Source organism: Miniopterus schreibersii, assembly GCF_964146895.1.
Source record: "Miniopterus schreibersii genome assembly, chromosome: 18".
Lineage (NCBI taxonomy): Eukaryota > Metazoa > Chordata > Mammalia > Chiroptera > Miniopteridae > Miniopterus > Miniopterus schreibersii.
The window spans coordinates 15,419,917-15,444,908 of record NC_138121.1 but is presented as its reverse complement, the minus strand read 5'-3'; the positions used below and the strand labels follow the sequence as shown (position 1 = coordinate 15,444,908).

Below are 24,992 nucleotides of genomic sequence, written 5' to 3'. Positions count from 1 at the left end.
AACTCGAAGATTGGTTTAATCGACATATAAACTTTCCAGTTTACACAAAGTTACCCTACAAGGAAAATCTGCAATAACTGACTCTACCCCGATGAGTTACTGACAAGATAGATTAGTTCTCCTGAAAAGTGTGCTTGAGACAGTAAAAAGCTTCAGAAACATGATGGAATTTTCTTGGAGGATAGAATTAACAAAAGAAAGCCCAGAAATGTGATCACAAGGAAGGAAAAGTTCCAGGTTTCTGGCAAGTTATTTTAAAAGATGAAAGAAAACTTTCCCTTTCCAGCGTTCAAGATGTCTAAGCCAGGATGTGGTGGGTCCTCCAGGGTGAAGTTTCGGATTTCCCTGGGTCTTCCCGTAGGAGCTGTGATCAACTGCGTTGGCAACACAGGAGCCAAAGATCTGTATATCATCTTGTAAAGGGGGCCACCGGACGACTGAACAGATTTCCTGCTGCAGGTATGGGTGACATGGTGATGGCCACAGCCTAAAAAGGCAAACCGGAGCTCAGAAAGAAGGGACATCCAGCGGTGGTAATCCGACAACGAAAGTCATACCAAAGAAAAGATGGCAAATTTCTTTATTTTGAAGATAATGCGGGGGTCACAGTAAACAATAAAGGCTAGATGAAAGGTTCTGCCTTCATAGGACCAGTTGCCAAGGAGTGTGCAGATTTGTGGCCCAGGACTTGTGGCAGCATTGCATGATTCTCTGGTGTATTTGTAAAGAAAAAAAACATTAAAAATTATTTCCTCAAAAAAAAAAGATGAGAGAAAAAGATGTGGATATTTTAAATGAAGGAGACAATTTTGTAATGATGAAAGTATTAAAATCATTCCAGTGACTTAATTAATTTAATTTGCTACATGAATGTTCAAACTTGTTAAAGCATGTTCAAGAGTTAGTTGGCCTCATAATATTGACAAACACCAATCAAGAAGCTTGTGGCCTGAGAATATAACTTCATGTTTAAATCGTTAGCACAACATCCCTCAAGTGCTTTGAAATCAATCTCTACTACATCAGGTCCAGCAACAGGAAAATAATGTTACAATTTCTTTGGAAGAAATTATATTTCAGTTAGATTGTCGGTTTACTCTCTTGCAAGTCCGTAAGTCAAAATAAATGCAAGCTCTGTTTCAAAACTTGCAAAAAAAGAGAAAATCAGATGCTTCATGGTCCTGTGTCCTTTCACATACACACTGAAGTACCCAAATGAATGTTGTAATTTACTCTAAATTGGAATAAGGGAGTGAAATGAGAAGACAAAAGTATGAAGACACTGAAAATAAAAATAACAGCAAAATAAAATGCTGAAACATTCAAGTATAATTATGTTGTTATCTTTAAAGAAAGGACCCTTTGCCAATGTCATCTTGTATCTCCTAAGTCAATGATTCTTGCAGCTGGTCATGTTCAGAAAAGAAATGCAGTATCTACTCAAATCTATTAAAAGAGATCAAATTATAGAAAGTAAGGTTTCTGCTATTTAAAGTAGGATACAATGATTGATTTGGGGGAAAGAGGACACAAGAATGATTTGGAAAGATGAGTAACTTCCAAAGGAACTCTCTTAAAAAGCAAGCAGCGAAGGTGCTGTTAAAAAAACATATAAATACTTGGATAATGTTTACCTTGGAATAGGGGTCAGCAGACTTTTTCTGTAAAGAACCAAACAGTAAAGACTTTTGGCTTTGAGAGCCATACAAATTCTGTTGTAACTATTCATCATTGCTCTTGTAGTACAAAAGCAGACATAGAAAATATGAAAACAAATAAGTGTGACTGTTTCAATAAAACTTTATTTATGGACACTGAAATTTGTATTTCATATCATTTTCCCATGTCACAAAAGAGTATGCTTCTTCCCTGCCCCCAATTATTTAAAAATGTGAAAATCATATTTTGTTCATAGGCTGCCCAAGCACAGGTAGCAGGCTGGATGGTCGACCCCTGCTATTTCCAAAAGTAAAAGCTCTATGATTTTTTTGTTGTTTTGTTATAGAAATTAATTCTCTGTTGCTACTGCAGTCACCAACATACATTCTGCCACTAAGAGTTCATGCCAATACCAGGCAGCTGATTTTCTAATTTTGTTGTATAATTTGGTTTTTACAATCTCCAATCAACTAAATGGTAAGTTTGGTTAAAGCAAACTATTTATTTATTTATTTATTTATTTATTTATTTATTTATTTAACCATCCTCACCTGAGGACATGTTTTTATTGATCTGTAGATAGAGGAAGGGAGAGAGGAAGAGAGAGAGAAATATCGATGTGAGAGAAACATTGATCTGTTGTCTCCCATACGTGCCCCAACTGGGGATTGAACCCGCAACCTAGGTATGTGCCCTGACCAGGAATCAAACCTGCAACCTTTTGATGTATGGAACGATGCTACAACCAACTCAGCCACCTGGCCAGGGCCAAACCATCTTTGCAATCACAAAGATCTGGTTCTCAGTCCCTGATCCAGCACAGACTGACAGTGTGACCCTGGGGACTCACTAACTTCTCTGAATGTTACCTTTTATATAAAATGGTAATAATAATAGGAATCAGCTTGTAGGACGGTTTCAAGGATTATGTGAACATGCATATAAAGTGATTAACAAAGAGTGATCATACGACTTGTATTCTGGAATAGGACATGTACTCATATGGAGGGCTACTTACTCCGGGTTGGTTTTTGCCTTAGGAGAATAAAGGAATACAATGTACTCACTCAAAAATCACAACCCGAAAATAGTAAGAGCAACCAATATGTGTTCACCCCTTACCATGAGAGCTGCTGGTTCTGAACACTTTACATATATTATCTTTTTAATTTCATAACAACCCAATCAGGTAGTTATTATAATTACCCCATTTTACAGATAAGTAACAGAGAAGTTATGTAACCTGTCCATAGTTATTAAATGTGAGTCAAGCTCTAAACTTATGAGGTTATGACTCCAGGGATACAGTACGTACCTCTCTCTGATTGAGAAAGGTAAAATGTATTCAGAGATTAAGGCTACACGTCAACTTATTTACCTGACTGACCAATGGCTAACACTCTAGGTTATCCCATCTCTCCACTTTGGTATCCGGCAACCCTACTACAAGAGTTAATATAGTGGTAAACATATCTCTATAATGATGCTCAAATATTTGTGATTTTCATTTCAGCCTCTCAACAATTCTACGAGAATAACAGTGCCTGGGTGAATTATAACTCTATCTCCATCTCTACATGTAAAAAAAAAGGTGACAGTCTCTAAATTGTCTATAATATCTACTTTCTCACCATTCTCACAGACATCCCTCTAATCAAAGCCCTCATCTCTTTGTGCCATGTAATACCACAACAGCCTCCTAGCTATCTCTCTGGCTCCAGGCTCTCCTTTCTTCATCCATCTTTCATGCTCCTGCCAATCACTCCTACACATCTCTCATCATGTTGCTTTCTCTCTTAAGAATCTATAGTGATTCCCAAACTCCCATCACATCAAGTCCCAACTCCTCTGCCCAGCCTTCAAGGCTCTCTGTGGTATGCCCCACCCTGTATATCTAGCCTTACTTCCCTAAGGCACCCAACACAACTTGGTAGAGGGAGACAGGTCAAGTCTCAATTCTCCATTTATGCCACAAACAGCCCACTTTTGTTCTGTTCTGATGCTCTCTTTCCTACCAAGATATCCTTTTCCTTCTTTCTCACATGTAAAACCCTTGTTCGATATCTACCATCATTTCTTGCGCAGATCCAGATTGCCCCAGCAACATCCTAACAGATCTCCCTGCTTCTAGTCTTGTCCCACTCTCATCCTTCACAGAGCAGCCAAAGTCATTTTGCTAAAATGTAATTATGATTAATTCTTCCCTCCTTAAAATTTTTCAACGGCTTCCATTTAAAGCCAACATAAATCCAAAACCCTTAACACAGCACATGTGGCTCTTTATGATCTTGGCTTCTTGAGCTAAGCCAGGCCATGGAACCTGGTCTGAGTTTGAAGATGGATGAGAATCATGATTTATTTTCTTTCAATTTTATTTACTCCTAAAGCAGCAAACAAGCAAGAGAAAGATTATGAGTAACATAAGGATTCAGTGGGTAAGTACGGTCTCCCACTGCCTCTCGTGGATCTCAGGAAATGTGCTGAAATTCAGCATGTGTAGACCAGATTCAAAGCAGTTTGCAGCTAAGGCTAAAAGAACTGAACTGAGATCTGAGCTCTTCCCACTGCAGGCAAGACAAAGTGCAGTTAATTGCCTGCTAACACAAAAATTCAACAGCTGCGTAAACAAGGTAAAGGGATTAAGCAAACACACACACACACACACACACAAAACCCTCAGAGACAAACATTCAGCAGTGTTTAGAGGACTATAACAGAATCCGCAGTTCCCCCGACATAATATTCATAATGCCCAGGACATAATCCTAAATTGCTTATAATAAAAAAAAATCACCATTTTCAAGGAGAAAGATAGTCAACAGAGGCCAAGGCTGAAATGACAAAGACATTTTAATTATGAGACATGGATTTTAAGGCAGCTATTATAAATATGCTCAATGAGATAAATGAAAATATAGTTGTTTTTTTTATTACAGGGTACTTTCATTATTATTTTGTGTTAGTTTTGGGTGCATAGCATAACAGTTAGACAATTAAACTTTACAAAGTGTTTCCCCCAATATTTCAAGTACCCACCTGGCACCATGAGTAGTTATTACAATATTAATGACTATATTCCCCATACTTTACTTTACATCCCCATGACTATTTTGTCACTATCAATTAGTAATTCTTTTAAAAAATATGTCTTATTCATTTCAGAGAGAGGAAGGAAGAGGGAGAGAGAGAGATAGAAACATCAATGATGAGAGAGTCATTGATCAGCTGTCTCCTACACGGCCCACATTGGGGATGGAGCCCGCAACCCAGGCATGTGCCCTGACCAGGAATTGAACTGTGATCTCCTGGATCATAGGTCAATGCTCAACCACTGAGCCACACCCAGTTGGGCCCAATTAGTAATTCTTAATCCCTTAACCTTTTTCACCCAACCTCCTAACCCCTCCTTGGGCCACCACCAGTCTGTTCTCTGTATCTGTAAGTCTGTTTATCTTGTTTGTTCATTTATTTTGTTCTTTAGATTCCACATATAAGGAAATCATACGGTATAATAAAATATACTTTTAATGAATAAAAAACTAGGAAATCTCAACAAAGAAGAAGAAAATATAAAAAGAACTAAATGGGGGAAAAAGAACAAAATTTGAAATTCTAGAAATGAAAAATACAATATTTAAAATAAAAAATTCAGCCTTAGCTGGTTTGGCTCAGTGGTTAGAGGGTTGGCCCTTGGACTGAAGGATCCCAGGTTCGATTCCAGACAAGGGCACATACCTCGGTTGAGGAAGCCAATCAATGTGTCTCTCTCACATCGATGTTTCTGTCTCTCTCTCCCCCCCTTCCACTCCTTCTGAAAAGCAATGGAAAAAATATCCTCAGGTGAGGATTAAAAAAATAAAATAAAATAAAATAGAATAAAATAAAATAGAAAATAAAAAATTCACTGGATGGGCTAAATAGCAGAATTGAGGATGACAGAGAAAAGAGTCCATGAACCTGAAGACAGATCAATTGAAACTGTCCGATCTGAAGAGAGAGAAAAAAGATAGAAAAAAGAAAAAAAGAACAGAGCCTGAGGATAATAAGGAAAAAATGTAACATACATATACACAACTGGAGTGCTAGAATGAGGACTAGAAAATTAAGCAAAGAGGTGTAGTTTATAAACCAAAAGTGGAGATTGAGAATCAATACAAAAGAAAGAAGGGAAATAGGGAAAAGGGGACAAAGAATAGATGAGACAAATAGTAAGATAGTAGATTTAAATTCAATCATATTAAAATTACATTAAATATAGACAATTTAAACTATTTAAAATAGACAATCTAAACTATTTAAAAGACTAGTATTAAAAGACAGAGATTGTCAGACTGAATTTTTAAAAGCAAGACCCAATAATATGCTGTCTATAAAAATCCACTTCAAATATAAAGATATAGATTAAGAGATAAATAACAAAAAAAGATATACTATGAAAACACTAATCTGAAGAAAGCTGGAATGGCTATATTAACATCACAAAAAGTAGACTTTGGAACAATGAATTTTTAAAAAAGGATAGAAGGGTCAATTCATCAAGAAGAAAAAATTCTGTGTATGCATACAGTAACAGATGTTTAAAATACTCTAACCAAGTTGATCTAATTGATATTTACAGACCACACCTCCACGTGCTCATGGAACATAGTATGTACCCTGACCACAAAGAAATTAGAAAGCAATAATGGAAAGTTACCTGGAAAATCTACAAATATTTGAAATTTAAACAACAAATACCACATTTCTAAGTAATCCACAGTAGAAAAAGAGATCCTAGCAAAATTAGAAAATATTTTTAAATGAAAGTAAAAATGTATCAAAATTTGGGGAAGTTTTACTGTGTAGACCAGAGAACTAGGACTGTATTTGGAAGAAGAAATGGGGATAAGAGAGATGTTTTGTTTATTTGTTAAAAATATATATTAAGTAACGTTTATATGTAGATGGGAATAATTCAGTAAGAAGAAACTGATGTTGCAGGTGACCCAATTCAGAAGCAATTTTACTTCTGGGGCTTTCATCCTTGGGAAATTACTAGGAATTAGTCCCAGTCACCAGTAAGCAGGGGCTGATGGTGGGTGTGTCTTTATTCATCTTCCAAGAGAAAAGCTTGCTTCCTGTGGTAACTGTAGTTTTCTTTCTTGTGTGTGCAGGGTAGTACAAACCTACTCCCTAGCTTTATGCATAAAGCCTGGTTTGGATTTAGTTTCTATTTTCCTGAGGTAGTTGAAATTCTACCCTTAACTGTCTAGAATCCCTGTTGGCCTGAGGCTTCAGTGATTGCAGAGTTACTACCCAGAGCTTGAGGTAATAAAAGGTAATATTATTATTATATACCTGCTTATTACATACCTGGCACTTTACATTTAATAACTCCTGCAAGCCTCACAAGAGCTCTATAAAGTAGGTATTATTATTGAGATTATTATTTTAACAAAAAAAAAAATTAATGCCTGCTCTTAAAAAGATATTGCTAAGAAAATACTGGAGGAAACGTTTGCAATACAGATATCTGGCAAAAGACTTATATCTACTACATATAAAGAACTCTTACAACTCCATAAAAAGAAGAGAAATAATCCAATTAAAAAACGGAAAAAGATCTGAACAGTTACTTCATGCTAGAGATACATGAATAGAAAATAGCACATGAAAAGACATGTGCTCAGCATAATTAGTCATCAGGGAAACACAAATTTAAACCACAATGAGATACTACTATAGACCCATTAAAATGGCTAAAAACTTTTTAAAAAACTATTGGTACCAAGTGTTGGTGAGAAGATGGAGCATCTGGAACTCTCATACATTGTTGGCCATAATGTAAAATGGTACAACTACTTTGGAAAGCAGTTTGGCAGTTTCTTATACACCTACTGTATGAGCCAGCAATTCCACTCCTAGGTACTACTTAGCAATCAAAAGTAGTGAAAAACTGATATATACAACAACATGGATGAATCTCAAAAACATTATGCTGAGCAAAAGAAGTCAAACACAAAAGGGGCACACTATATGACTCCATTTACATAAAACATTAGAAAAGACAAATCTAATCTATTGTCACAGAAAAAGCATATCAGTGCTTGCCTGGGGTGGGGTGTGGAATGGGAGATTGTCTGGGCCCAAAGGAACTTTTTGAGGTGATGTTCTATATTTTAATTACAGTGATGGTTACATGGATTTATATCAAACCTTACTGAAATGTACACTTAAAATGGGAGCATTTTATTTTATGTAAATTATACCTTGGTAAAGTTGATTTCAAAGAAAGCATGTAACAATATGTAATAATAGTTAAGAGTAATAGCAATAGTATATTAAGATTCTGTCTTTGTAAAAGAGAAAAGCAGCAGCTCATATATTTTGCATATATTTATATGAGTGCAGGGAAAGGTATAAAAGAATATATACCAAACTATTATCACTATTTGCCTTGGGAGGTGAAAATAGTAAGTGTGACTAATATTTGGGAGAGACTAGATTTTTCTTTATTAACCTCTGTATCGTTAGACTTGTGGTGAACATGCACTACTTTTGGTAGTGTGGTAATTAATATGCAACTATGCCTGCCAGCGCACCATCCCTGAATACAATGCTGTCTACCTTACCAAGAATTAGAGGCTACTTCTCTTCCCCTTGAATTTAGGCTGGTTTTATGAACTTCCTTTGCCAGCAGAATGTGGCAGAAGTCATAGTAATCCAGTTTCAGGTTTAGCTCTTAACAGGCCTCATAGCTTCTGCTTTGTTCTCTGGGAAACCATTCACCATGCTGAAAAGAAATTTGGCCCAGGCAACCAAATGAGGAGCATCCACATGCAGGCACAGAGAGAAGCCATACGGAGGAGCACTGAGGTGCCTCAGTCAAGACCCCAACTGAATGTAACCTCCTGAGTGAGCCCAGCCTACACCACATGCATCTAAAAAACCACCAGCTGAGCCCAGACAACACCTTGGGGAGCAGAGATGAGTTGTCCCTGCCAAGCCTCATCCATATTATAGAATTCTGAACCAATAAATGTTTGTGGTATCAAGACATTAAGTTCTGGGGTTATTTATTACACAGAAGAGAACCAAAAGATATATTATGAAAGAAAAGCCCATAAAGTAAAACTTAAATTAGTAAATGAAAAGTTAAAATATTTCTGGAAACTACTTAATTAGAATGCCCTTGAAGTAATTGGTTATAATGCTGCACATTTAAATAAATTTTGTTGAGTAAGATATTTCTAAAGGTGATTTGTCATTCCTTGACTACTCTTATAAGGTAATTGATACCAAAATATATTACTATTGTATTTCTTAAAACAAGACTTTTCCCCCCATTGCAATCAAGACAAACAACAAAATAAAAAGAAGACTTTCTTAGTCCATTCACTTTGAAAAACACAATTTTTAAAAGATATTTTTCTCTGTTTGGCAACAGACACAGCAGGGGTTCAATAAGCCCAATCTCACCCACAATTTTAGGAAGTAATCTGTCAGTATACAAGCAATTTAAAATATAAACAGCCTTCGATCCAGTGATTCCACTTTGGCAAATATCAAACTTACAGAAATAAAGGTTCCAGTACTTTAGTGTGTACATATATACAAAATATGCATATATTTCTATTAGCACACATACATGAAAATTTATATTGCAGTACAAATAAAGTATATCCCAGGACAAAAACAGAAAAAAGTGAAGGTTCATTCACAGAGGAATGGTTGAATAAGTGGTGTAAATTGAGGTATATCCATACTGTAAAATACTAACCAGCTGGTTTTTAAAATTATTGATTTTAGAGAGAGAAAGAAACATCAATTTGCTGTTCCACTTATTTTTGCATTCATTAGTTGATGCTTGTATGTGCTCTGATCAGGGATGGAACCCGCAACCTTGGTATATCAGGACAGTGCTCTAACCAACTGCACTACCCAGTCAGGGCTATGTAGCTGTTTTAAAGCTCCTCCTTTTGTCTTAATTCCCAGATCAAGCCAATTGGAACTCATAGCAGCCTGCTAGACAAACCCAATTATTTAATTTTCCTTTGTTTTCTTCAACTGGCTAAAAGAAGGTGGTTGTCAGAACATAATTTGGGGCTGAATTTGCTCTTCTCTGGGCATATTATAGGTTTTCTAAAATCAGATTACTGGCTTCATCCTGGAGCTACATGGGATCATGGGTTGCTCATCACTTGATTGAACTGTAAGGAGGCAAAGTGACTGCTAAACTAAAACAAAAATTAAGCTGGTGACATGGAAAAGATTTAACAAAGCACACTAAGTAAGGGTGTTTTACAGGTTTTAAGAGTTAGAAATACCCCCTTAAACCTAGGATCCACCCTTTTCCTGGAATATAGAATAATTTGCGAAAAGGCACCTACTAACCCAGAAGTACATGTTGCTTTGCCCCAGCGTTGCTGGCTGTCATTCTGCTTGCCCTGGCATACTCCCATAGAGACCTGAGATTTAGTTCTCTCCCCTCATTCCTCATTCCAAAAATTAATTCCTGATCTTTTCTACAGAGTCCACTAAATGCAAACTCTTCAGATGAATATCTTCAACATGAATATGGCATTCTATTTCTGCTCTTGTTTTCAGAAACTTCTGATCTAGAGTAAACTGGAACTTGTTTGAGCTTGCTGATTTAGAAGACTACATTCTGTCTTTAAAATCAATTAAGCGCTATTCTTGTACATCATTATGACACTAACAGATCTGAGTTGCTCTTCTAGAGCAACAATGAGTTCAATGAGTCATGCATCCACCCTTCCATCCATCAGTCCCTCTCCTCACCACCTCCTTTCTTTCATCAACCCACCCACCCCATTCTGGGAGCAAAGGTACACATTTTAGAGATGGCTGGTCAGGGTTAGAAATCTGGTCTGAAGCCATGGAATATTTTCCTGTATGAGAAATTAGTAGTCTCATTCACTGCTAACAAGAGTACACATTTCTGGAAAGCAATTTAGCACTCAATATCAAGAGCCTTGAAAGCATGCATATACTTTGCCCTAGTAATTTCCCTTGTAGGAATGAATCCTAAAGAAAGAATCAAATATTCACCAAAAGGATTTGTGTGTAAGAATAATCAATAACACACTTCTCATAATCCTTTAAAAGTTCCTTATAAAGAAAGGAACTGGAAACAACCTAATTAAACAGTAATAGCTTTCTAGAAGATAATTAAATATTATGATAATAAATTCATATTACTGATTACAATACAACCAATAAATATATTTTCAAAAAATATTTAATGACATGGAAAAGTGCTTATAAATAACGTTAAATAAAAAATGCAGTATATACACAGTATAATTATAACTGAGGAAAAAAGGAAACATCAAAATGTAAACAAAGAGTGGTTACTTCTGAATGGTGAGACTATCAGTGATTACTTTGTTTTTAAAAAATATTTTTAATATTTTCCAAATTGTCCAAAATTAGTCTGTCTTACTGATATAATTGAGAAACAAGGTCTATAAATAGATTTTAAACTTACACCTCTGAAAAAAATTGACATGAAGGCCTAAATATAAGGGATGATTTAAAAATATACATTAGTTCATATTATGGTCCATTAAATGTAAAAAAATGGCCAAAAAAGCGTAGGAGGAATATATAATCACCTCAAAGGTGGCCACAGGCTCTAATAGGAACATACTCCCATATTTAGCAGATAGTATCAGAAAAGGCTATTCACTAAAAAAATTATGCTCGTAAGATTGGTATAAAACAGATAAAATTAGCTACATGCAGAAGCTTCCACACCTAAAAGGACTTGTATATATATTACAGAAAGGAATCAATAACTTTTCAAACTCTATCTAGTGGGATGGCAATCTAAACTGTAATAGATGTGGCAAGGCCACCAGGATGACTGCACAGGTTATTATACAACTCCAGAGCATGCCGTTCATACAATGATGCCTCTTAAGAGATTTCACAACTGTGAACAACCTGAATAACTGTACATGGCAGTCCTGGATTTAACTAACACATCTGACTGATGTTAAAGCAGAAACAGAATGGCCCACATAAGCTCTAGAACAGGATCTATCCAAAGGGGCCTTCTTGACATTTTGGGACAGATAACATTCTTTGTTGTAGGGGGCTGCCCTGTGCATTACAAGATGTGTAGGAGCATCCCTGCCCTCACCATGGTAGCATACCAAGCCTCCAGGTATACAGACTGTGTTCCAAAGCCAGACTGCTTCCCGACCCTGTTTCAGATGGATGGAAAAAGAAAACTCACCTAAAGCCCTCACAATTCGCATTAGAACTTCCCCGACTTTCATTCTGGTCTCCGGCGTGTGCTTGTCCTTACTGCTGTCATACTGAGCCAACAGGCCAAGCAAGATTTTCTCAGGGTACGCATCTGAGAGCAGGGCAATCCCTGGTGTTGAAAATAAACAAAGAATTTATTACTGTTTAGGACTGAAAGGCAAATAAATCCAGGCAGCCTGGGATAGGATGAACACAGAGACATTTAAACCCACCTCTGTGATTCTCAGCAAGGGCTGCCCTTTATTTGGAGTGACAACATAGCAAGTGGAAAGAACATAGGCCTGGGAGCCATAGGCCTGGGAGCTCAGACTCGATTCTTCTAGTCCCAGCCCTGCATGATCTCTAAGATCACTTCCAGCAATGACATTCTACGATCTATGAATTACACTCTTGAAGCAGAGGCTAGACCACTACAATCAAGACAGGGATTCACACAATAGCAGGAGAAGACTGGATTCAGTGCCTTCTAGGAATCCTGATTTTGGGACTTTAAGGTTCTATGACTACTATTGTTCCTGCCAATATATCAGCCTGAGGCACAGCAGTGATTCCTGTCTCTGCTGCGAGTCTCCATTCCAGTATGAGTTCTCTCTGTAAAACTGTCAACAATAAGAGCAATTTCCATAAGGAAATACCTTCAGAGCATCTGGGCATAGTCACTAGTAGATATATGCTTCTGGCTGAGTTCCCTGATCAGAAATAGGGAAGATCCTGCTCTTGAGTCCCTCTTCCTAGGACTTACTGACCCCTTCTCCCATCATGCCAGTACCTCCCAAATGTCTAACCTGCAACAGTGTTATCATTATCTGTGCCCAGCTCCATATCAAGCAAACTTGAGAAGGGTGTCAGGAGGAGGAGGGATATGACCCAAGACAGAACCAGAAATAAAGCCCCCGTTCTCAAAGCATATAAATACAAATTCCATCACTGGGGTTGGATGGGTGGTAGGAAAGGTTATATAACTTCTAAAGAATAGTAAGGAAAAAGAAAAGAAAAACAAACAAACAAAGGAAGGAAATACAAATTTCAAAATGTATCCAGGATGGATACATTTTCTCACCACCTCCGCCTCAACCGTGGATGATGGTCCATTATCTCTGGCCTGGTGTTTTTCAATGATCTCCTAAATGGTCTCCCTGCTTCTACCCTATTCCTTAACTGCAACTGCAAATTTCTGGTTAAAACCTAAATCAAGCCCCATCATTCTTCTGTCCAGATCCCTCAATGGTTTCCCTTCTCCCCTGAGCACGAGTAGCTCCCAATCCCCGCCTGCCTTTGCTTTCTCTCTGGCCTCGCCTTTTACCATACTCTCCCTTGCTCCCTGTTGTCGGCAACTCTGGACTCCTTGCTGTTCTTAGAGCAGACTGACTTCCCCTCTGCCTTATCCCTCTCGCCCGCTTCATTTTTCTTCTTGGCGCTTAATATTACCTGACATATATTGTTTATTTACTGACTGTTCCCCTCCTAAGAATGTGAAAACAAGCTCTGGCTTCAATGCCTGGAAGAGTGCCAGCCCATAGCCGGCGCTCAACAACTACTTGCTAAATGAATTAATGACCAAAAAGGTTCAAAGATACAGTCTTGATATATGTTTCAGGAACTAAAAGAGAAGATGGGGAAGGAGTAACATGAATGCTTGAGAAACCTGTACTATTTTTTACCCGAGTTTACCATTACCCTGTTTAAACTTGACAATCTTGCAGGCAAAGTCTCCATGCTGTTTTCTATGTTAGAGGCTGTGATTCCATCCTCTTATAAATAAGATGCACACAAAGGCGGAGCACCTGCTGAGGGCTGTACCAGTCTGCCTGTCCCCTTTTCTGCTCTCCCCACCCTTACTTTTCCATTGCTTTGGGAAAAGCCTGGGAAGTCTCTGCAGGTGGTCCTAAGCCACAGCTCTCTTTATGTGGCCTCCAGTTTTATACAAACAGAAACTCTGCTCTTAAGGGAGTTTCAGGCTGTGGCAAAACCTGAATTAGATAGCTTCCCTGTTGGCAAAATGTGACCCTGCATTTGTAGTTAGCTCAATTATGTAAAACAATGGACAACTTCTTAGAGATCCATTGTGGAATTAGAAACACCTTAGCATAGGAAAAAAGGTCTGTGGCTTAAGAAAAGAATACATGAATTGTTTACCAAGGGAGAGAAAGGGAAAAGCTTCCAAGTTCTGAAAGAACCCCAAAGGCAAAGTGAATTGGTGGTTGGTACCTGCAATTCTGGTAGACGTTGTATAGCTGCTATGTCACAAGGCCCCATACATATTATACATCTGTTGTTATCATGACTACATTTCCATCAGAAGTTCCCAACTAAAAAACCTGGTAAATTTGTTTCCTTTGGGGAAATATAGGTTGCTACTTTATCACTGAAATCAGTCGGAAAATGGGATTTGCTTTATGAAACTTTGATCTATATATAGCTTTTCTAAAGCACATACATTACTAAAATCCCTCCTACTGTTATTTATGCCCATTTTCTCCCAATATTTGGCAGAGAACAGTTTATTTACTCCTATGAGCATGTTATCCTTCTATAACTTCAAAGTGAGCTCTTGATTTCCTCTCTGTAGCAGGCATTTTTGGTTGCACACAGCACCTACTTGATCTCCTGCTAATAGCACCTGGTGTTCTTTCGGTAAGTATCCCGTCTTGAAGCTCCACTCTCAGCCTACGTGGTTTGAGTCGAGCTAACATCCTACTTTCTCTCCCTCTATGTGTGAGCTTATGTCCCAGGCTGGCCAGTTAGAATATTTCATCCCATCCCCACCGCAATAATTGGTTCAGGAATGGGCAATGCTACTCAATCCTGGAGCCCACACTGGAACTACTTGGAAAGAGAAGTTCTTTTCACTTTTCTTTCCTGTTGAAGTTATTAACCTGAAGCTGTCAGTGGTCACCATGTGGAGAAAGCCCACCCAAAAATGGTGCCAACACATAGAAGGGTCAAGCCAACAGAAGGAAAGAGAAAAGGAAGGGACCTGATGGCATGCTTTGAGTCCCTGGATACAACTGTATTCCTACCCACTAGAATCTTTGGATACATAAGCCAATAAATATCCTTTATGTGTATGTCAGTTTAATTTTTTTTAACCAACGTAACCCTAACACAGCCTTCTTCAGATATAGTTTTATTTAATTTTAGACTTTTAATTTTTTTTTTTTTTACTTTTCCTATAATGTCAAACATTTAATTCCTCCAGGGAGCTAGAAATTCTCCCAATCTTGCATAAAAAGGTTGCCAATAGCAAAGTGCAGTTTCCTTGCTTCCCGCAGTCCCACGTTAGCAATTGTTTATCTTCCTGCTGGCCTGCTCCACAAACTGCTGCCAAATGGCCCTCTGATTGTTTAAGTTTTACCTTCTAGGATACGGTTGCCATCTATGAGTTTACAAATCCACAGAGGACAAGGGCAGTTCCTTCCTCACTATTACACCAAGCAGTGCAGAGAATCATATGTGACAGTTAAGACCTTATAACAATGTAAAGGGATGAGATTTTATGTGGCTGTTTTTGTTTCTTATTTGAAAAGTTTTCTGAATTTTGACAACAGAGGAAACATGGCCATAACCTTCATATAAACCTTGGCTCCTCTCACTTGATAATTCCTTTGTAATTTGAAAATGAGGTAATTTCTGGGTCAGCAAAGGCTTCAAGGAAGTATGACACATCGATCCCTTTGCCAATAAGGAACAAATGACTGCGTGAGAGAGAGCCATTCCTGCTCTGATTCCTAGGAAAATAACCATGCATTTCAAGATGTGGTACAACAGATAAGATACATAATAGGTAAAAGTAAAACAAACTGGCAAGAGTTCATGAAAGCATTCTGACCTGCCTTTGGGGGCAAAGCATCCGATACAGGCAAATTAACTTAATATTATTAAAAGTACTTTATACAACAAAACAGAGACAATCAACTCTGAAAAATAACTGCTTTTTCTGTCTCCTAATGAATTTCATTATAAAGCCAGAAATGTATTCTGTGATAATAGTGCTGACTTCAAGATGATCCCTCAGCATGCTGCTCAGTGATTTTGCAGGCCTTCAGCAGTGACAGTAGTTTAGGCGTAGTTTCACCTTACATAGCGTGCTTACATGTAGGAAAGACAGCCTAATTCTAAATGTCTTTGTTGCTCTGGCTCGGTGGCTCAGTTGGTTGGAGTGTCATACCATACACCAAGAGGTAGTAGGTTGGATTCCCAGTCAGGGCACATACCCAGGTTGCAGGTTCTATCCGGGTCAGGCTAGTGTGGGAGGCAACTGATCAATGATTCTCGCTCACATCAATGTTTCTCTCTCCCCCTCCCTCCATTCCTCCCTCTAAAAAAAAAAAAAAAAAAAGTCCTTCTTGACTGGCTCGATCCCAGATACCTGCTAAGCCATCCCACTTCAAAACTAACCTGCCTCATTCCCCTAGGCAGATAACTACCTGCCTCCCCAAATCCCACATCAACCTATAAAACCACCTACTTGAACCTCTGAGATATTTCTGCCAAAAAACTGTAAGAAATACAAAACCCCACATACTGTGTGATTCCATTTAGATGAAATATCCCAAATAGGCAAATTTGTAGACAGAAAGTAGATTTAGTAGTTACCCCGGGCTGTGACAGTGACTGCTAGTGGATATGGAGTTTCTTTCTGGAGTGATAAAAACATTCTAAAATTGGTAGTGGTGATGGTTACACATCCTGTGAATATACAAAAACCCGCTGAATTGCAGTATTTTAAGTGGGTGAACTGTATGGTAAGTCAATTATATCTCAAAAAGTTGTTATAAAAAAACTATAAGCCCGGCTAGCATTACTCAGTGGTTAAGCATTGACCTAGGATCCAGGAGATCATAGTTCGATTCCCAGTCAGGGCACATGTCTGGGTTTCAGGCTCAATCTCGGGCGAGGGGTGTGCAGGAGGCAGCCAATCAATGACTCTCTCTTCCTCTCCCTTTCTCTCTCTGAAATCAATAAAGACATATATTTTTTAAAAAACTATAAGAAAATATTTCATATCTATCCTTTTAGGTTTTTAAAATGGAAGAAAAAGGGAGAAAATATAACACATCTTGAATGTAAAGGGAAATCTACTGTCAAGAGCAAAGTATCAGCTTGATCAGCTTGTGTGCGAGAGTCGCTCCTGCTGATTCCTAGGAAAATAAGCATGTGTTTCAAGATGTGGTACAACAGATAAGATACATAATAAATAGGTAAAGGTAAAACAAACTGGCAAAAGCTTCTTTTTATGTCCAAATCTGTTTTGGTTGCCCCTGCAGGGTGAGGGTGGAGAGAGGGAGAAACTGATTTGTTATTTGAATGGGAAAACAAATCAAGCATTTCATATTTCATGGACTCTGTCTTTCATTTGTAAGAAAATTATTACATTTAAAAATCTAACTTCTGTAGTAAGTCAGAAATTCTATTCTAGGAATCTATCCTAATAGAAAATTACTTATGTACAAAATCATCATTGTGGCACTCTTTGGAAAGACTGTAATCAAATGAAATGTTCATTAATAGAGGATTAATTAAGTTGTGCTCATTCATACAATGGAATATAATGGATCCATAAAAAATAAATAAGCTTTTTTTTTTTTTTTTTTAATATATCTTTATTGATTTCAGAGAGAGGAAAGGAGAGGGAGAGAGAGAGACAGAAACATCAATGATGAGAGAGTCATTGATCGAGCCCACAACCCGGGCATGTGCCCTGACCGGAAATCGAACCCGGATCACCTGGATCCCAGGTCAACGCTCAACCGCTGAGCCATACCCGGCAGGGCATAAATAAGCTTTTAAAGAACTGATATGGAATAAATTCTAAGCTCTATTGTTAAGTGAAAAGCAAGGTGCAAAACAATGTGTACAGAATTCAACAATTTGTGTACACAGGGAAAACACATTCATAAATAGTTCTGAAAGGATACACGAGAAAGTAATGATATTGGTTGTTTTGGGGTACAAAAATGAAGTGTTTAGGGGATAGATATGAGAGAAAATACTTTTTATTCTGTATCTTTTTGTACCTTGTGGATTTTGAACCATGCATTTACCTATCAAATATAAATAAACATAATTTTTAAATAATCTGTGATAAAAGATATGGTCTTTTCAAATAGAACAGCCTCTTTTAGGGGTGAAAAATCACACTAAAGTGACAATTAAGGAATAAAAGGGGTATAAACCCACAAACTAGAATAAAGGGAATGAGACAGGTGTCAAAGGCTGAAGTTTGGGGGAAAGAGAACAAAGGTGGTGGTGGGGAAATGATACATGTTCGATAGAGCTGTTAGATCACTTGGAAAAAATTAGTAATAATTAAATAGAAAACTAAGCAAATATATAAGAAAAGAAGACTGAACTGGACTCAGCAATAAATAATATCCAAAGAGTCGGCAGCAAATGCTGCCTAAAGATGCAGCCAAAACTGTGATGGGGAAAAGGCAAGAGAAGCGGTATGGGTGGGCACACGCAGGTGCGCGTGCTCAAGCCTCACCCAACAGACAGAAAACAAGTAGATAATGTCCAAAATTTTTTAAATCAAGAGAGAACTGTATAAGCACTTTTTTTAAATAAATGAAGAGGTAATCCCTAGAAAAAAACTACTTAAAAAGAGGCGGGCGGGGAGAATGGTTGTCTCTGGAGACTGGAACCGTGAGGGGGTAAGAAGCAGGGCAGAGGATAAGCTTTCTGACTCTTTACAAACTGTGTTTGAAATAAATTATAAAAATAAGTTCTTCTGAAAATCTAAAAAAAATATGAAATGTATATTAACCGGTGGCGGAAACTCTAGTCTGAAAGAACAATGATGGTTGAAAGAAGGTCAGGCACAAGGAAATTTTCCTCCTGACTACAAAAAGGTCATCACCAAGCTGCAACTGTCCTCTCTTTAGCTCTGCGACACAAAGATAATCAAGGAGAACCTGAAGAGAAGGAAAATACTGCGCTTTACTAGGTTTCTTCACTTGCTTCATTTGAGGCCTCTCATTAAGGTGGAAACAACAACTTCAGCTCCAAGAATCCAGAAAGTTGCATGAAGTGAGGAAGTTGGTTATTAATCAAGGAAGTATGGGGAGCTCAACTAAATAGCTGGGCTGTCGTAATCAGAGCATATGATAATATCTAGCATGCCAACTTGATGTTAAGTTTCTCTGAAGCTCCAAAGCTGTGTTAAGTGTGGACAAGCCCCAACCAATTTATAAAGATTCAAGATGAATGAGTGTTACTCAGGCCTGAGGAAAAAACAGGGTTAGGCAAATAAGCTGTGAAGGCTAACAGCTGAAACTCTGTAAGAACTGTACCTACTGTCTATCTCTTTAAATCAGGATGTAAACAACATATTCGAACACTAAAATAATGCCAATATATTTGCTTAAACTATATGCTACTTTCCATTTTGAAGGGGAAAAAAGTAAAAATGAGTGAATAATCTCGATTTACTGAGAGCTGTACTTACCGGAAGCCATTTGGATCATGAAATATTATTATAATAAATAAAAATTATTTATTATAAATATTATAATAAATAGCAAAGACAGTAAAAATTCCTAACATTTATTGTTTTCAATATGCCAGGCAAAGCCCTAAGCACCTTACATGTTTTTATCCATTTAATGCTTTCAGACAATCCTTCGAAGTAGGTACTACCATCATTCCTAGTTTTACTGAGGAAGAAGTTGAGGAACAGAGGGGTAAAAAACATGGCCCAAGAACACAGAGCTGCTATGTGGCAGGGCAGAATTGCAAACGTGCACTCTGCCATCCCAGGGCTCACCCTACAGCTGTGCTAAGAGAAATAAGTGATGGAACAGTACTAGCTTCGCAAATCCTAATCCCAAAGATACAAACCTTACATTTTCAAGTATATGATGTCAGCCTCACTCCATAAAATTTACTTTCTGTGGACTCCAAGATTAAAGGAAGGAGAGACACTTTGTACAGGGCTTCTCCTATAAACAGGCCGAATCCTCTACTGAGTCCAGATGGGCTTCACAGGGACTTTGTTCCCAGTTGGCATCTTTATATAGCATGTGGAAAATGGAGGTAGTAATGTTCATGAAATTCACCAGTGACTCTAACTTGAGATGCTGCTGCCATTAAGTGATGACATAGGAGACATAAGAAAGGAAATCCAAACCTTGGATTTTAATCAGTATCCATTTTTAACCAGTGATTCTGAAAAACCTCCACTCCACATCTTTATGGGCTACTGTAAGGCCTTTAAATCTCTTAATTCTACTACCCTCCCCAAATGAATAAAATAAAACCCAAAACAGCACCATAAAGCTCAGAGTCCACCTTGGCAGGGCTGTCTCTAGCAAATACCTCTGGGCAACAGAGAGGAAGGAATAAGAGAACAGAGCTGCGAAAAACTGAGCCTCAAGAACACCACGGTGATCAAGGGTTCTGTTTAATGCACAGAAATAGGAACAAAGCTGCTCTAACACTGACTGAAGGCATAGGTGCGGAAGGAAGGAAGGAACAGAAAATAGCAATTACCACTTTGAGAGTAATCATTGCCCTACATGTTCAGAGAAACTTACATGTCAGCTGATCACGACTGACAAATAAGCAGAATGTTATTCATTTAATTCTCTTTATGTAGCTTTCAAAGAGTGAAAATGCACATTAGCATTCTCTTTATGCTATCAAAAGAAACATTTACTGGTAAAAAGAAAAGAGGAGCTTCTGATTTCCCAGAAAACAGTAAGTGGTTCTCTTTTAGAGTAGGTAAGAAAATAAAACCCTTTACAACTCCCAGAGACCCCAAGATGGGTGGTCCCCCCGGGAGGAGTACTTCCTGAACTTCAGATTCATTTTTTTCTAAGTTGCTGCTGGCATTTCACCTCAAGCCTACACAAAGAGAAACTGCAGAATCAGCAAAGCTGACTGATGCGTCAGGTTCTCACTAGTTTTGAGACAGCCAAAGCCTCCCAGGGGAGTTGTCACCTGGCCTGAAGCTCTAACAAGACAGGGCTGATCTTTCACATTCTCAGTTTTAGGGCCAGAAGACTTGCTCTGGGCTCTGGGCACCAAGCAGTGATACAGTCAAGATACAAACATTTCAGAAATTCTCCTTTATTTTCCTCAGTTAAGTCTGGCCCATTGTCCTGATGAGATGATTAGACAAGTCTTTGTGATAGGCACTAGGACTGGCTTAGAAAATGTGCTTGTTGTGAAATCAGCAACCATGCCTTGTAGGACTTAATCTGTAGTTTCATATTGAAACCAGGCAAAAACACTATAAATCGCCACCCCCACCCCCCCACCCCCGTCCCTTCTCCCTGATAAATGCACATACACACTAAGCACTTTGCCTACAACTTCTGGGAGTGACCAGACCTAGTCACTGGACCCTCTAGGAACCCTGAAGAATAGCTGTTTTCAGCTGAGCTGTCTCATCATTACTGAAAATAAAAGACAAAAAGGTATTTTCTTCCAAATTTCATCTAGTTTGAATTTAAAACTTAATGTTTTAATTCACCTGACAAATATGGGTCACGTTGAGGTTTCTCTGCACTAGTAATAGTCAGCATATCAGATTTTCAAATTATAAACTGTCATTCCAAACAAGCATCTTCCCTCCCAAGCCTTTCCTTTACTGCTGTGCCACTGAGCTTTAACTTGAAGTTACTTTTACATTTTCACATACAATTTTTGACCCACTCACCTAACTGATCCTCTCAGCAACCTAATAAGTGTTCCATGTCACAGCTTCTAATACATACTGGTGACAGATCAAACACAGTGTACCACTAGAGAATCACAGTGAAGAGCAGAGCAGGGTGGCTCTATGTGCTGTCATTTTCCGTGTATGTCCTTATTATGAATAGCACCTGTATGGACACATTAGCGGGAAATTTTGCTGCCAATTTAACCAGTTGGCTGCTGAATTGCAAGACAAGAAATAATAGGTATGTTTAATTTAATCTAATTAGTATTCTCTGACTTAATAATTTTGCAAATGAAGTCACCTTAAAACTAAATATAGGAAAGTTATTAGTATGGTATGGTTTCTAAGCAACCATTTCATTAAGAAAAGCTCCACTTGGGAAAAACATCTGTTTGTCAGTAAGGTTTCCGTTGTCATCACATAAATTCATGGTGAGAAAGCCATGGTCGCCCTGTGATTAGTAATCCCTAGTTGTGAAAAGGTCAGCATGGGGCACTACATCAGAAGGAGCCGTCTGCATCAATCTGTGCTAGTGCCTGAAACTTGTTATGAAATTCCATTTTCCTAAACAGCCACATAACTTAAAAAATATTATCTTCTAATTATAAAGGTAATAAATGTTTATACTAGAAAATGTGAAAAATATAAGAAAAAAAGCACAAATAAGAAAATAAAGACCACTTGAATTTTTTACACCTTCATGTTAGATCTCATTTGAAAAATGAATCCCACAGCTAAAAAAAATAAATAATTGAACACACTGGCCTAAAATAACTCCATATGGTTTTACTTTTTTCATCTGCAATTAAAATGTTTTTTTGTAATGGCTCAGGGCTGTGTGTTGGACAACTGAGTCTAGAGATTTGTATAGATAGGAAAACATACTCACTGCATTTCATGAAAACAGACTCAAAAGAGACAGCATTCTCTGACAGTGGTGGGGAAAAGGTGATGAAAAGTGTTGTATGGTATGACACATCACATATGACATGTGTCATAAAACTTCCTTGCTAGGTCAGATAGATGGCCCAAGACAATAATTTTTCAAATCCTTTTTCGTTTTTAAGTAGCAGAACTTTTTCATCTGGAATCTTTAGAGGAGACTCATTGAAAGAGAGAAAAGCAGAGTCTTCTGGCTAGAGTGGGGTTGCCTGGTGCTCCAAGCCCACCCAGCCCACCCCTTCTTCACGGATCCCAAGGGGCCTATAGAACACAGGCATTCATTCCTGCAGTCCTTCTGGCCTCTCCCTGCCATGGCACTGCTGCTCTGCTGTTCCCCCAGTCCTGAACACTCTTCCTTCCCTTGTTTACTAGTTTAATTTCAAATCATTCACTAGATCTCAGCTTATCTCTGTCAGGTAAAATGGCCCAGACAGGTTCTCTTATCATAATGCACCTTTTCTTCACAGCATATTTCACTAATTCTCACCTGAGGAATTTTTTCTGTTGATTTTTTTTTTTTAGAGTGGAAGGGAGGGACGGAGGTATGTGCCCTTGATGCGGAATCGTAACCTTGACCCTTTGGTGTGTGGGCTGTTGCTCTAACTGCTGAGCCACACTGTCCAGGGGAATATTTCACATTTTTTCTGTGATTATTTGATTAATATTTACCCCCTTCATGTTCTCCCAACCCTGACTATAAATTCCATGAAGGCCCTCCCACATAGTAAATGTTCAATAAATAGTTGTTGAATGAATGAACAAATATCTTAAACCATCAAGGAAAAAGAATCAATGGCGAAAGATATTTTGCAAGCCCTGGCTGATGTGGCTCAGTTGGTTGGGCATCATCCTGTACACTGAAAGGTTGCTGGTTGATTCCCAGTTAGGGCACATGCTCAGGTTGCGGGCTTGATCCTGGGTGGGGGGGTGAGCAGGAGGCAGCCAATCGTCGTTTCTCTCTCTCTCCCTCTCCCTTCCTCTCTCTCTCTAAAAACCAATTAAAAATAAAATGTAAAAAAATATTTTAAAAAAATATATCTTTTACAATTATTTCTGTCCCTATCTAAAGTCAGGTTACCAATAATGGAAAACAAAAGTTGGACATAAAGTGCTCAAGGGCTTCTAAAACAGCCTTCTCCTAAGAAAGAAAACTTTTGCGGTCATGCCCTGGCAGGTGGATGGGAGAGATGACCTAATTAGGTCTTGGGTAGCTCAATGTTTGTGATCCATTCCCTGAGGCTCAAGTTGTTCCCAACCTCCCAGCCTCTTCAGGGACAGCAAAGATACCACAAGGTCAGGAAACATAACCAAGTTTAAAAGTCTAATGTAGAATCTAAAAATGAGTTGCCAAAACTCTACAGATACCATTTAACTGTACTTTTCCACCACTGCCCAAGATCTCGACGTGAACAAAGAGGGGGAAATGAACGCTTCCGTTAAAAATGTTAAACTTATGATTCAGCAACAAAAGGAACCGTGTCAGGATTAATAAAAAATATAATTGGGCTGCCCAGCTAGGCGTGGCTCAGTGGCTGAGCATCGACCTAGGATCTAGGAGATCGAGGTTTGATTCCCCGTCAGGGCACATGTCCAGGCTGCGGGCTCGATCCCCAATGACTCTCTCATCATTGATGTTTCTGTCTGTCTCTCTCCCCCTCTCCTTTCCTCTCTCTGAAACCAATAAAGATATATTAAAATATATATACATATATATAATTGGGCTTATTAAGTCTGTGAACAGTTTCAAGAATCATCATAATCACCTCTGGTGAGATTTGGAATTTTAATTTGTATTTGAAATGAAGGGTAATGTAAGGTGCTAGCTCTTTAGTCTGGGAGGGAAAGGTAAAAGCAGGGTGCCGCTCCAGCTGTTACTTCAAAGTAGTTCCAGTAAAATGAACTGGCTCCTTAGAGAGCAGAAGAACACGACACTTAAAGATAAGTCTAATGAAGAACTAGCTGTTTTACTTGTGAGCTCTCACACTATTTTCTCCTCCTTAACTTGCCTTCAACTTTCAGCTTTACTGAAGAAAGGGTGACTCCAGGGCAAATTTAAATAGCTGCTCTTCAGTTAAGGTACTTACACCTTCACCTTCTTGATGCTGTGCAGACATTTAAGCAACCGACACTAACCCATGGTAATCTCACAATTGCCCTCTTGGTAGTGAATCTGCTTTTGTGACAGCTGGCTTCACAAGCATAGGGAGGTAAATGATTTGTAATGAGCTCTGGAAACCAAGAAATTAAGAAGTATTTAATTGTTTAGCTGAAAATGTCAGGATCTTCTGGTTCCATGGCTTCATTTTACTGTCTGCAAGAGCAGAGGCCATGATGATTTGAGAAAGGTAAGAAAATGGAATGGAGAGAGGAGGGAAGTACAGAGCAGGATGAGAGCCTTGGCTCTGGAGTTGACTCCAGAGTCCATCACTCCCTGGTTGGCCTTTTACTGGTA

At 38.3% G+C, this 24,992-nt stretch overlaps 1 protein-coding gene and 1 pseudogene across 2 annotated transcripts in view; one reads left to right on the top strand and one right to left on the bottom strand.

The window, feature by feature from the left end:
• The window catches only part of TANGO6 (transport and golgi organization 6 homolog), a gene marked incomplete at its 5' end in the record, with an annotated part of 127,728 nt that overhangs the window by 42,798 nt on the left and 59,938 nt on the right, over positions 1 to 24,992 (bottom strand). The window contains one exon of the mRNA XM_081118739.1: positions 11,903 to 12,043. Within this exon, the coding sequence (XP_080974865.1) occupies positions 11,903 to 12,043 (141 nt within the window). The remainder of the gene's footprint in view (positions 1 to 11,902; positions 12,044 to 24,992) is intronic.
• Positions 295 to 707, top strand: LOC308547586 (large ribosomal subunit protein uL14 pseudogene; annotated as a pseudogene). The gene has a single exon. The product of its transcript is annotated as a large ribosomal subunit protein uL14 pseudogene (transcript).